This window comes from Manis pentadactyla, chromosome 3 (assembly GCF_030020395.1).
Source record: "Manis pentadactyla isolate mManPen7 chromosome 3, mManPen7.hap1, whole genome shotgun sequence".
In the NCBI taxonomy this organism is placed as follows: domain Eukaryota; kingdom Metazoa; phylum Chordata; class Mammalia; order Pholidota; family Manidae; genus Manis; species Manis pentadactyla.
This window is the reverse complement of record NC_080021.1, coordinates 75,654,814-75,667,696: the sequence shown is the minus strand read 5'-3', so window position 1 is coordinate 75,667,696 and position 12,883 is coordinate 75,654,814. Positions and strand designations below refer to the sequence as shown.

The 12,883-nt window shown below is 40.1% G+C and overlaps 1 protein-coding gene across 5 annotated transcripts in view; it reads left to right on the top strand.

The window, feature by feature from the left end:
- The window catches only part of CHD7 (chromodomain helicase DNA binding protein 7), a 193,253-nt gene that overhangs the window by 111,369 nt on the left and 69,001 nt on the right, over positions 1-12,883 (top strand). For all 5 annotated transcript variants that reach the window (XM_036907541.2, XM_036907542.2, XM_036907539.2 and 2 more), the window contains one exon: positions 12,147-12,288. In XM_036907541.2, coding sequence (XP_036763436.2) covers positions 12,147-12,288 — 142 coding nt within the window. The remainder of the gene's footprint in view (positions 1-12,146; positions 12,289-12,883) is intronic.

Genomic DNA, 12,883 nt, shown 5'->3' with positions numbered 1-12,883 from the left:
TCAGTTCTGCAATTGATGTGCCCGGCAGGAATGTCTTGCGCCTGCTGGCCGGTAAACCTCTTGCTTGCAGGCTTCCTGTGAGTGCATGTGCAGGGACACAGAAAGGAGGTGTTGCTGTGAACAGAAAGATGCTGTGCTGCAAAGTGAAGGAACAAACTTGGATTTTCAGCTTAATGCTAAAAATGTCAGAGCAGCCCCAAATACCTTACTCTGTAGTGTTTTGGAAGTTTGAATCATAGTCACTTAAAAAATTTTGCTGTCAGTACTTTCTATCGTGCCAAAATGACTGAATTATGTTCCGTAACTCAGCTTTTTGCAGGTAACTTATTATTTGCATTTACTTATAAACATTCTTTGATGCCTCATTATGTGGCCTCTTAATTCGAAACCATTATTTTCTTCTCCTTATGAAATTATTATAAACCCACAATCCATTATCAATTCTGTTTTCATTTAAGAAATATTCCCTTAAGTACTTATTATTTGTAGGTACTGTACTGAGTGTTAGGGATGTGAGCAAAGAGATGATGGTTAAAATTTTAGTCACACGTACAAGGGCTTTTAAAATACATAATTGCCTAAATCTAACTATTGTGTGTTTGGTAGAAGGAAGCGTGTGCTTATTTTTTATTTTTCCCAAAGAGAAAGAAATCAAAGCAAAATCTTAAAAAAATGTAGTTTTTTTTAAAATTTAAAAATCCAAGAGTCTGTGTTCTAAAGAACTCAGAAAATACATCACCAAGACCAGTTTTAGCCTCAAGATATATTTGTCTCCAGTTTGTATCTTAATTTTTTGAATCTATCATGTTAAAAACTGATTTTAAAAAATCCCCTTGGATTTTGTCATAAATTTCCAGGTTTATTCTTTGAAGCTCTGAGTCTACATTGAACCAGCTCTACCTTTAAAAACGTTAATATACCCTTACCTCCTGTAGAATATACTGGGGCAGATATTAAAATGCTGTGTTTAACAGTGAAACTTGTTAAAATTTCCCTAACAACTGTAAAGAACTGTTAGCAACTTGGGACATATATTCTAGTCAGTTCTGGGCACCCTGTGCTTCCTTGGTACAGAGAGAGGCCTGTCTTTATCCACTGGAGAAGCCTTTGGCTCGGGCCTTACCTGCACACTCACATCTGCCATCCTGAAGTTTGAACCGTCTGTGCAGAGTTAAGTTTTTGGCATCGCTGAATCTGAGTAATGGCTGTGCACTACAGTCATCCACTTTTGGTAAGAGGGAAGGCATGTGATTGTCCTCTGCCAAGAGGAACGTCTAGTGCTTTCTTCCCCTTTGTTGCCTTTGACCAACGGTCTCAGTTGATGCCTCCTGTAGGTGACAGTTGTTTTCCTCAAGTGATGTGAAAATAACTGAAAAACACTTCTGTTGGTATGAAGATGTGCAAGTGGAAAGGGAGCATGTCACCTGGCCCAGAGACACAGGGGCCACATGTAGGGGGTACCCTCTGTGGGCCCTGGTGACTTGACCACTTGTAGGGCCACTTGCTGATTTACAGTGAAGTGTGATGAGGACATTGCTGAGAGGCTTTCATTTCACTGATGGTCAGATGGGAATGGCTGTCCACGAATATGGCAATTGAACATACATTTTTACTACTAAATTAACAAACTAACCCATTATTTTGTTGAGCCACATGTTTCTACTGGCCAAATGAATTGCCTTGAGTGTGGTCTCGTTGTTCTGCTAGTCTAGAAAGGAAATAACATCTCCGAAGCAAAGATAAGTAGAATGCATCTGACTACATGTAAATTCTGAATAGCATAGCAGAATAATTATGTAAATTGAATATGCAGTGATGAAGGTAATAGGGGGTTTGGGTTCTGTTGGTGCTGGGGTTGAATTGCCATAGCAGTTTGCATTAAAGCGCTAGAATACAGCAGTGGCAATTTTGTTTTGCAAAATGTTATGTGATACCAGTTATTTCCATCCTTGAATAAGTTAACTTGATGAATTTGTTTATACAGAAAATAATTTTCCAACAGAGGGCTGAAATAGAGGGAATAAACAGAAGTGAAATGAAAAACTCAGTGTAGAACCACCCACATCTTTCCTGTTCAGCCCTGGATTCTATAGTGTTGGTGAGGTTGTACAAACAAGTGGGCTGTCCTCTGAGTGGGTGGTTACTCCCTGGGGTCTGGCTTGCTCTGCATTGTGTCTTTGGCAGGGAGAGAGCTCCTTCTGCATCATTCACATACTCTTGGTTATCAAGGACATAAGAGAGGGTGTCATCAATAAGAGTGATTTCCTTGTGTGCTTTTATGATGCCCTTCTTGTGACCTGTTATCCCATCTCATTCCATAAAGTGGCTGAGGCTTGAAATTGTGGCCATTCCCAAGAAACTGGCCCTTTTGACATCCAAAAGTAGCCACTTGTCTTGTCTGTGCAGGAGAACCTAGAAGAATCTGCCCAGAAGCTGTTGCATAGAATGGTAGTGCAACAGAAAAAGGTGTCCGGCATTTCAGAAAATGATGTTTAAAATCATAATGATGAAAAAAACGGGCCACATTCCTCTTTTCTATTAGAAACATTTTTTTTCTTCCTTTCATTTTATGTTAAATACATGTTTTTTCCTACTCTTTTTTTCTAGTGCTCTCCCTAGGTGTCCTTACAGCTTTCAAATATTGGCAGTTAATATGGAAATAAAAGCTGAGACATTTGTGGGCTGCAGAGGATGCCATTTTGCATATGGAAGGATTCATGGAGCTGAAAAATGAGGCTTTGCATTCTTCTTTTCAATGTGTTTTCTGTTTAAGGGTGCATGGGCCTTGTGAAATGAGAGAGAATTGGGAGGAAGTGCTTCCTTTGAATGACTCTTGAAGGATTTAGAGGTCCATTTAGCTATATAAAGATGCTTTGATTGTTTGTAAGGAGGGAACTTGGCCAAAGATTGTGACTTGACTCCTGAAGCCTCTGTTAACTGCAGCCATGGAGACTTGCCTCTTATTCAGTTTCTAGGAACACAACTTGTTTCTTGCTCTACTTTCCACCCTCAATACTAAAGTTCATAGAAAACTAAAATTCTATTTCTTGATGTAAGAGTGAAGATATTTTAAACTGGAGAATAAACATACTACTCTGACTTAAAAAAATATATTAAGTACCAAAAACTTATACTTTTTGCAAACCACACTATTATCATCATTGATATTTTTGTGGTGTCTTTCTTCTGAGGAACTTTGCTTTTCAGATATTATATACACAATTATGACCTTAGGGAGAGGCTGCATTTTACCTGAGAAATATTTTTATTCTGCCAGCAAGCCCAATGGTGTTATATTTCAGGAAACTTACACGTATTTCATAGTGTGCTCTTACACATGTAAACTTTCTCTGCAAAAACAAACCATGAAACTAGTTTTGCTAATAAGTACAAAAAACCCAGATAGTCAGATACTTCCTCATCAGGAACATAGGTAATAAGCTCACAGCTTGCTTCTATTTCATTGTTCTTTCTTTTACTCACATGTTGTGATGTATTTTTGACCCAAGACATTGGATAATTGGGAGACTGAATTAAGTATCTTGGATATGGTGCCTATGAAAGAGGACTTCCGAGCCCTTCCAGTGCTGGAGAGGAACAAGGAGGCGAGAGCCTGCAGGTCTCCACCCCTTGGTCTGGCCTGCCCTGCAGGGTCTCTGGTTCATTAAATTTAAGCTCCAGGTCAGGGATGGGAACAGGAGCCCCTTTTCTGCTAGTCTCAAAGAGTTACCTTTTCCTTGACAAAGGGGTCATCAGGTGTTTTAAACCCCAAATCCTCTTTTCCTTTCAGGATAACTGCCTCAGAGTCTTTCTGTTGCAAGTGACAGATCACACTGTGACCCTTCCTCTGATTTATCTTAAATCAACTGAATGCTCAGGGAGGGAGAGTCATCAGCCACTGTTTAGAACAGAGCCTGATATCTTGACAACATGTGGCTCATGTCTTTGGGGGCAGAGAATGCATACCAACACTGACCCTTAAAAGCAAGTTCTGCGACCCCTGGCTGTGTGCTGGATGCAAGACCGCACTGAGCCTGCCGGAAAGCTGTTCTGCCTGTCCAGTGAGCTGCATTGCGCTTCACAGCGGTGGTTTGCTGCCATCTTGGTTTATGTGGGAGAGGGTGATGCCAGTCCCACTTGTAACTCTCACTGTACCCATCAAATGGAAGTTGAGAGGTGAGGAGGCCGTAGGCATCAGTGGGATGTTAAAGGGGGATTTTTCTGGAGACACATTCCTTTGAAGTCTTTCTTAAGTGTAATCTGAGAGTGGAGCATACGTTGCCATAGTAGATGTGTTTGTGATGTTAGAATTTGAGGATAAAGAGAAGTATTTTATAAAGAAGGATATATAAGCTGATTTATAAAATTCTTATTAAAAATGTCTACATGTAAATGCTTTTGAAAAGTTCTGTGCAAATGCAAAGTTTGTCACATGATATATCCAGATCTTTTTGCCTGTTGTCTGCTGCCAGATAAAGGCCCCTTTGAGTCACAATGAAATAGAAGCAAGCTGTGAGCTTATTACCTATGTTCCTGTTACAAAGCCACCGTAAGGACATCAGTCATCTGAAATGCCAGCCCTCACCTCAGCCACCTTATACAGAAGTCTGTGTGGCTAAGCTTTAAAATGTTAAGTCGGGGACTAGAGTGTGAATTAAGAAAAAAGACACTGTTCTTTTTTTAAAAAATTGTTACCAAGATAGCATCCTCGAACTTCCCTTAGAATACTAATTTTATATGTAGTCCTGATTCCTGTAGGAGCAATTCATGGGAGTTCAGCTTCTCCTGTTAGGGTAGGTGGTGATATCTTTTCCTCATTGGGTTTAACATTTGCTCTACCTAATCCTCCATCTACCTATAGCACCTGATTAAACTGTGGGTGGGCACACATCTCATTTGTAATATGAGCCACCCTGGCAGATGAGAGAAGATAATGATGAATCTAGGGAGTGGGGTTCTGCTGCCCAACTGACCCTCACTTGTCCCTCTTCCTGGGGGACAGGAATGCTGTCTATAAATAAGAGCGGCATCTTAGAATTTGGCACAAACAGCTGAATATTTGCCTAGCTGGTTGGTGTTTGGGTGAGTATGCTGTAGTCAGAGGGGAGGGAAAGGTGTACTTTGTGCATCACTGTTGTAATGTCTAATTTATTCAGTTCTTTATGTTGCACTGCAGTGCAAGGTGGTTCCATGTAGCCAGAGCGGTAATGTTTATGCTGAGCTTCTGTAATCAGGTATGTTAGCCAACTAGACTTCTTTTCCATGTTACTTCTGGCAGATCTTAATTCCATCTGTAAAACTCAGTAACCTTTAGATTTTCAATGTTAATTCTTGACTTCATAATGAGTCTTTTTTTTTTTTAATCTAGAATATATTCAATATTTAAAATGGATTTGGCTCTTTCAGGAGAGCCTTCTACTGTACTTTCATATTTTAAGCATTCTTCTTTAGAAGATGGTTAACACTATAGCTATCCATAGGACAGAGTTCTCGTGCTGTTGGGAGGCTACCCAGGGGTGACGCCAAGTAACAGAAGACATTTACCAGGAGAGGTTTCTGAAGCCTGGGGGGTACCCCAAAGGTCAGACCAGCACTGGACTCTGAGGACATCTCTGTGAGGACATTAGATGGCTTCAGACCTGTCCTGGGGCTCAGATGAGGACTCTGACCAGACAGGTCCTGGTACCAGTCCTAGGACTGCTGCTACTTGGCTGAGCGTGTTAACTATTTGGCCCTCAGTTTCCTCATCCTTGGAAAGTTTGTAAAATATGAAGGTGAGGCATGTTGAGTTTTAAATATGCATATTAAATGAGAGAAAATTAGGTTTCTGTTTCTTCTCTAACTTTCTTTGCTATTCCTTTCCTAAAAATTTAGCATAGTTGAAGAGTGCTTGATGCTATTTAAGGTAACCATTTAGATTAAATCATTTGTCTTCAATGTGTTCCATCCAGTAACTTACAGAGAACTTAAAAAAAATTAATTTATCATTGAGTCATACATTTGGTGTTCAGAAGTCAGAATCCCCTCCCCTCCTCTCTTTCTCAACTCTTCATCTTTCTCTTTCCCTACTAGAAGAGAGGGTGAAGAATGAGTGCGTGGAGTTTAGGGGAGGGGTTGGGGTTGGCAAGGCACCTGCTTGGATCAAAGCATCTGGGTGTCAGGCTGGGTGGCTCCCAGCACCCCCAAGGCTCACTGTGCCTGGGGCAGGCAAGCATAAGTGGCTCAGGTCAAGGGCCTTGCTCCTGTCCCCATCCCACGCAGATGCCCTCTGCCCAAGATTGCCTAGTGGAGAATCTCAAATGTTTGGGCAGTGGACTGAGTCCCCTGGGGCCTTTGCCTGGGGACCTCCGATTGCCTTTGTGCACAGGTGTTGACCTTTGAGTTGGGGTTTTTTGTCTGTCGTGCAGTTTGTTTTGTCTCTTCCCTCATAAGTTTATTCTGTCTCCTGCATTGCATTACATTCTAGCCTAGCTGTTTTAGCCTTAGAACTTGACTTAAAATCTTAATTTTATTTTGTTGGGTTAATTTTACTTAATGATATATCACATTTTATGTGGCTTTATCTGTTTTTTAGTTGGCTTCTTAATCTTTTAATTTTCCTTTTTGTTGTTTAAAAACTTAGAGGGAAATTCTGTGCCCTTCAGTCTAGAGGCTTGATGCTCTCTTCTCTGTGCCAGCATTGAGCCTTTTTGACTCTCCAACTTACGGGTTGTAGATCATTTAGAACTGCAGTGTAACACAAACATCCTTTGTCATGGACATCTCTCTCACTTCTCATTCATTAGGTCCAATTCTTTATTAGAAAGCCTTTTCAGCATGTAGAATATGAGGGTATATTTCAATTCCTATTATTATTCTTCTAAAAGATTATACTATGACATTTTGGCTTGAGTCCCTGAAAACAAATCTGATTAATCTTCATGACCCAAGCCTCCAGGCTGATTATCCGCAATGTGATGAGAATCTTTACTTAACCTATCCTGTGTACAGGGTCCGTTTGGCTGAGAACTCACTCCCGTTGTCCAGAAACCATTGACTGACCACCTTCTCATCACATTTGGTTCCATAAGACGGTTCCTTTTCAAACTTTTAGTTTGAGGTCTTAGATCCTTAGGTTGATGCTAATCAATATTTAACTGCATTCTGTTTTGTAATAAATCAGGGCAGCCAGCTGGCTGTCTAGTGAGTCCTGGTCCTTTGCATAGTCTTTTTTTAAAAGCCTGCATTTTTTTCTCACCAAAAAGAATGAATAATCTGTGTGCCTTACCTTAATTTAGATGAGTTCATTTGACCCCATTTAGGCGATACTACTGTTGTGGACTCTCACAGTCGTAAGCTGAATGTGAATCCTTCCATAAAGGGTAGATTCCTTAGGATGTCCCTCCAGAGAGCAAGTATTTTTCTCCGAATACAAAGTTTGTGTTCTCCTAATGCTTGTTTCTCAGAGTTCTCATCACAATGGTGTATGCTTTGATCCCCTTGTGGGCAGTCAGAGAACTTCAGAGCTTGGCGTGGCACAGGTGACCTAAGTGTCACTTAGCTGTGGTCCCTGAGCACATCCAGCTGCCTCCCAGTGTGACCTGCCTGCCTCCATGATGATATGTGAAATGCAGCTAAAGCTGGTGGAAGGAGGGATGGTGGCACTTCAAACTGCCGGCACATACCCAGAAAAATGTGTTCCCTCCAAGTTTACCAGGTTTTGTCTAGCTTCATGGGCAGCTGGCTCTGTATCTTGGTCACTACAATAGTGATAGGAGATAAGGACCAGGAAATGGAAGAGCTTTGTGAGTAGGTGGGGAAGTGTATAGATTGCTGGTTTTGAAGAATTGCTAAGTTTCACTCTATTTGGTAGTAGTTCAGCCCCATTTTACTGAGCTTCATGCAGATAGAATCTGTGTGGGACTTTCTTAAATGAGTTAGTGACCAAAGCACTTTAGAACAGTGCCTGGCACACAGTATGGGGCTGTGCGTGTGTGTGTGTGTTGTTACAATTACCTGTACTAAATTCATCAGCTAACATTTGTAAGTAACCGACATTAGTAGCAGGCACTAGGAATACAAAGAGAAATAAGCCACAGTTCCTTCTCTTTGAGCGTGCCAGAGAGTTGAAGAAAGGCACACACACCACAGTGCTTTGGTTTTAATACATTCAGTAACGTTAGCACCAAACTTTGTGTATTTTAAATGTGGAGTGGCACTTAGGTGGAGGGGATCTTATTAGTCCAGACTGTGGTGGTCAGAAAATGCATCTCTGACTGAGTGGTGTTCAAGCCAAGTTTTGCAGATGAGTAAACCCTGGGTGGGGTGGGGGGTTGGAAGTAGAAGAGTTGGGTGTGTGCTTTAAGGAGTGGTTCTGCTTCTGCATGTCCACAGCATGAAGGGTTGAGGGTTTAGGGTATGGGAATAGTAGACAAATAAAGTTAATCTTGCCAGTTGCACAAATTGAAAAGGGCTTTATATGCTAGTGCTGAAAACCTCAGATTTGCTATCTATGGGACTGGGCTTGAAGTAGAAGAATGATCCAGGCAGATTTGCAGTTTAGCTGGCTGCTCTGGTGCAACGTGGAGGGTGAGTTTGAAGTTGATATGTTGGTGGCAGTACCATGTTGCTTCTTCATGCAGGAGGCAGAGAAATCCAGGAGGGGAGGGAGGCAAATGTGACTTCTCCAGGGCTGAGGCCATTCAGGCTAGAATTTGGGAGGGTTCCCATGCATGCCTGGTCTTTCTTGTGATCCTCAGTTGACGGTGGCCGCGTGGAGGCCGGTGCTGGCTGAGCTGGTGAGCAGTCTCTGCAGCTGCGGGAGGTGTGTGGAGGTTCTGTCTCTGGACCAAGCAGCTCAGCGGCTTCATTCCAATATTGCAGTGCCGGCTAAGGATGGGACTTAGTGATAACATTCTCTCCTCTCCAGCTGGAAGAACTGCCCTCTTTGTGCATCCCCCCTTCCAAGTTATAATTTGGAAGAGGAATATCTGTATTGCTGTTGTGGCTTTGACATTATACAACACTAGCTTTGAACCTTACAGATTGAAGTCACAACTATAGATGTGGGATATGTGTCCTTTCTGGAGCAGTCTGATGGTTGGTAACCCTGCCCAAGAGTGGTGAGAGTGACAAGGTGGCAGGAAGGCCGTCGTGATAGTCCAGGTGGGAGATGATACCTGTCTGAACTAAAGCAATGGTCATGGGCATGGAGGGGGTGGCCTTTGGGATTGTCTGCTTGTTTTTTCTTCTATCTTGTGTGAGGACTATTGCTTAGTGATCACAGGGAAGTGGGGTTCTGCCTTAAAGTCTTTGAAGTTGATTTGGCCTAAGTGGGTCCCAGCCACAGCCAGAGATTATGTTCCCAGACTTCCCAGAATATTCTCCCAGCTGCTTGCCTTCCAGATGTGTAAGAATGTTGGCCATTTGTGCCAGACACCGCCATGTTTTTCATCCATTATCTCCTAAGCCTGGTAAGGAATCTTGGTGGAAGACATAATTACCAACCTCATTTTATAGATGAGGAAACTGAGGCTCAGGGAAATAGACTTAACCAGGGTCATAGACAGAGGGGTTATAAATGACGGAGTTGGAAGTTCAACTAAGGTCTGTCTGATTCAAATCAGTGCTCTTAACCATCATTCTTTATTACCCTCATTTGTTAAAAGAAAAACTCTTGAGTTTGGCTTTTTTTTGGGCAAAGCAGTTTTAATATAACACTTAGTTGAAAGTCCAAATTAGCTTACTGCAAAACAGTAGCAAAGCCAATTTAATTTAAATAATTTTATATTATCCTTGATTGTAATGTCTTTGGGTGGGCATTGATGATTTTGTAGCTTGACTTCTTAGTGTGTTTTTGATTTGTATACTAATGTCATGAGAAGATGTTAGCATGGAAATGCTTAGCTGTCTCTGAGCAACATTAATAGTGCAAGGTCTAATGAGTTTAGAAATCTTGTGGTAATCAGATCTGGGATGAGAGCTTCCCTTGGCTACAGGCCTTTTATCTAAGCGTTTGGAGAGGTCCTATCAGACTTTGGGCAACCTTGGAGGTTCCACAGACTTCGTTCTTGAGAAGGGCGGATGGAAAATCATTAGCACTTCTCTCCTTCAGCAAATTGATGTTTCATCAAACCTGCGCTCTGGTGGGCTTCAAGACAGTAAGCCTTTTACTTCTATTGGATAGTTCACCCAGGGCACGGTAACCCCACTAAATTAAATTGTGTACTTGGCTCTAGTGCAGAAAGGTCACCATGAAAAGCACTAGCAGCCAACTTACCTGGCAGCAGTTCAGCTCTGTGACAGGCCTACCTCTGATTTAAACAAATTTGAGAAATATGTAAAGTTTTGGAAGGAGTTTTGCACTGATTTGATAAAAGAAACCACAAAACACTACAGCGCAGGTGTTGAGAATGTTTGAAAGCTGATTGAGGGAAGCAGATGGCTTTAGTCAGTGGCATCCAGCCAAAAGAGCAGGTGCTGGTCATGTGACCGCTGGTTACCAGGGTAATCTGATTGCTCTTGGCGTGCAGATGAAAGGAAAGGGGCCCAGCGTTCAGCTGTAGTATTGTATAATTTGTGGCAGTTAGAGCGGAAATAAATGCTGGAAATGGAGCCTCATAGTAGGGGAGACTTCTGTCCATGTGTAGCGTAAACACTAGGACAGTTGGATGAGGAACTGTTGTATGGATTTTTTTTTTAATTTAAAAAATATAATTTTTTCCATGGATCTTTTGGGAACTTAAAGTTTTTAGGACATTCCCCCCCACCCCCCACCCCCAAAAAAAGAGCTCTTTAAACCTAACTGCCATTTGCTATAATCTTGAATTGTTGTAAGTTATTTCCTTATGTGGCTGTTTACTATGCCAAAATGTTAAGATGAAAACAAGCTCTGAGTATTTAAAAATAATTAGTTTAAGTTTAGCAGATATTTTTATTCATTGCAAAAATACATTTTATGTGTGTGACGGATGCCATATTATATTAACATGCTTTAGAAATGTTTTATGTGACACACGCTTTCCTTAAGTAAAAAAAATGTATTGAGATGACTTGGCCTCTTTACCTTTTGTAGGAGCTGAAACTGAAAAAAGTGCTGTTTAGTGCATTCCATCAGCATACTTTTCTTGAAATTTATAAACTTCAATAAATAAACATTTTAAAGGTTTTTGAAATGTATCTTGTTTTAAAAAATTATTAGAGTTTTAGGCTCTCTAGAAATAGTAAGTGTAATCTGACACTAGATTATTTTTAAATGTCAGATAACAAATGATACATGATATTAAAAACCGTGGGCTGCTTTTGAGATTGGAAGAGACGGTAACATCATACATTCTAAAGGAATGTCAAAGGTGCTAAAGGTGATGGTAAACTTAGTTAAGAAAACTTTTTTCTTAGAGTTCATTCATGTCTTCTGACTTACACGACATTCAAATCCTGTTAACATTTGGCAGAAATGTACTATGGAGCATGTACTTTAATTATTGCAGTCACTTGCTGTATTTTTGTATTTCAGAGACTTAGCTTTTGAAAAAAAAGACTAATGTGACTACCTCAAAAAATAAAAAATAAAGCTTGCTTTTAATTAAGAACACAGAATTATATGAAATTTTGTAGAACAGGAAATTGCTACATATTTTGTTACAGATTTTAAAAGGTTGTAAATTGGATAAAATTATCACTGGATGATATAAAAGAGGATGCCTATCAGTGCTGTCAAAAAAAAAACTTCAACAGAGGTATTTAAAACTATCTGCAAGAGGCACAAGAAATGATCATTATGTTCTAGTTTTCCTTGACAATTTTTAAAACCATATTCTGTACCTTAAAAACTTGTAGCAAAACTACTTCCTAATCTGATTTTTCATTATGCCTTGGTGTATTGGCAGGGATTCTCTGTTGTTTAGATGAACAAATGTACTGTGTGTGGTCTTAGGAGTTTTTGCATGCAATTTCTTTTTAATTAGATATTTGCTAAAGGTCATTAATATGGGTCTTTGCCATAAAAACTTAATCGAGAGTACTCTTTAACTATAAATGACCACCATACATTGATTTATCAATTGTTGTTGATACCTTAGGGATATTAATGTGGGAAATATAAGGCATGGAGCATGTGGAAAACCTCATTAAAAAGTGAACACTAAGTGATCCACTTTGAATTCTAGTAATAAGAAACCTGATTCAGAAGCAAGTGCTTTGAAGAAAAAGGTCAACAAGGGAAAAACAGAAGGTTCTGAAAATTCAGATTTAGACAAAACACCCCCACCATCTCCTCTTCCTGAAGAAGATGAGGACCCAGGTGTTCAGGTAATATCATTATTCTGATTCCAAGTTTTGGTTATTTAAATAGTATGGGTAACTTCAGCTGCATATCAAGTACACTAGACCTCCCCTGTCTTTGTTATACAGCTGCTTTATTGTTGTCTGGAATGTTCTATCTGTAGTGATGACAAGGGTGGGGGGCAATGTGAAATTAAAGTCTGGCTTCTTGGTTTTGCCATCTTTGCTGATAAATAAAACAGAGAATCTTCTTTTACTTCTGTAAAAGTATCTTTTGATGTTTATGTATCTTAGTGTTAATATATTGTTAGTATATTGGTTCATTTAAAGCTTCTTTCACATTTCTTATTTTCTCTGAAGTTTGGTTGCTTGTCAGTTCTTTTATTTTGCAGAACAAAAATGTTAAAGATGTAATGTATAGCTCGTCTTAAGGTTTCTGACATCTGATGGACAGAATTGACATATACTCATGTAATACTAAAGTTTCTATGAACAAGTTAGTGACTTCCTGGATGACAATGCTGCAGAATTTTTCAGTGTTGGATTCTCCTGACTTTTGGAGAATTTTATAGGAGTCATTTGAAAAACTAGCCCTGAAATAAACATTAAGAATTTAGGTTCT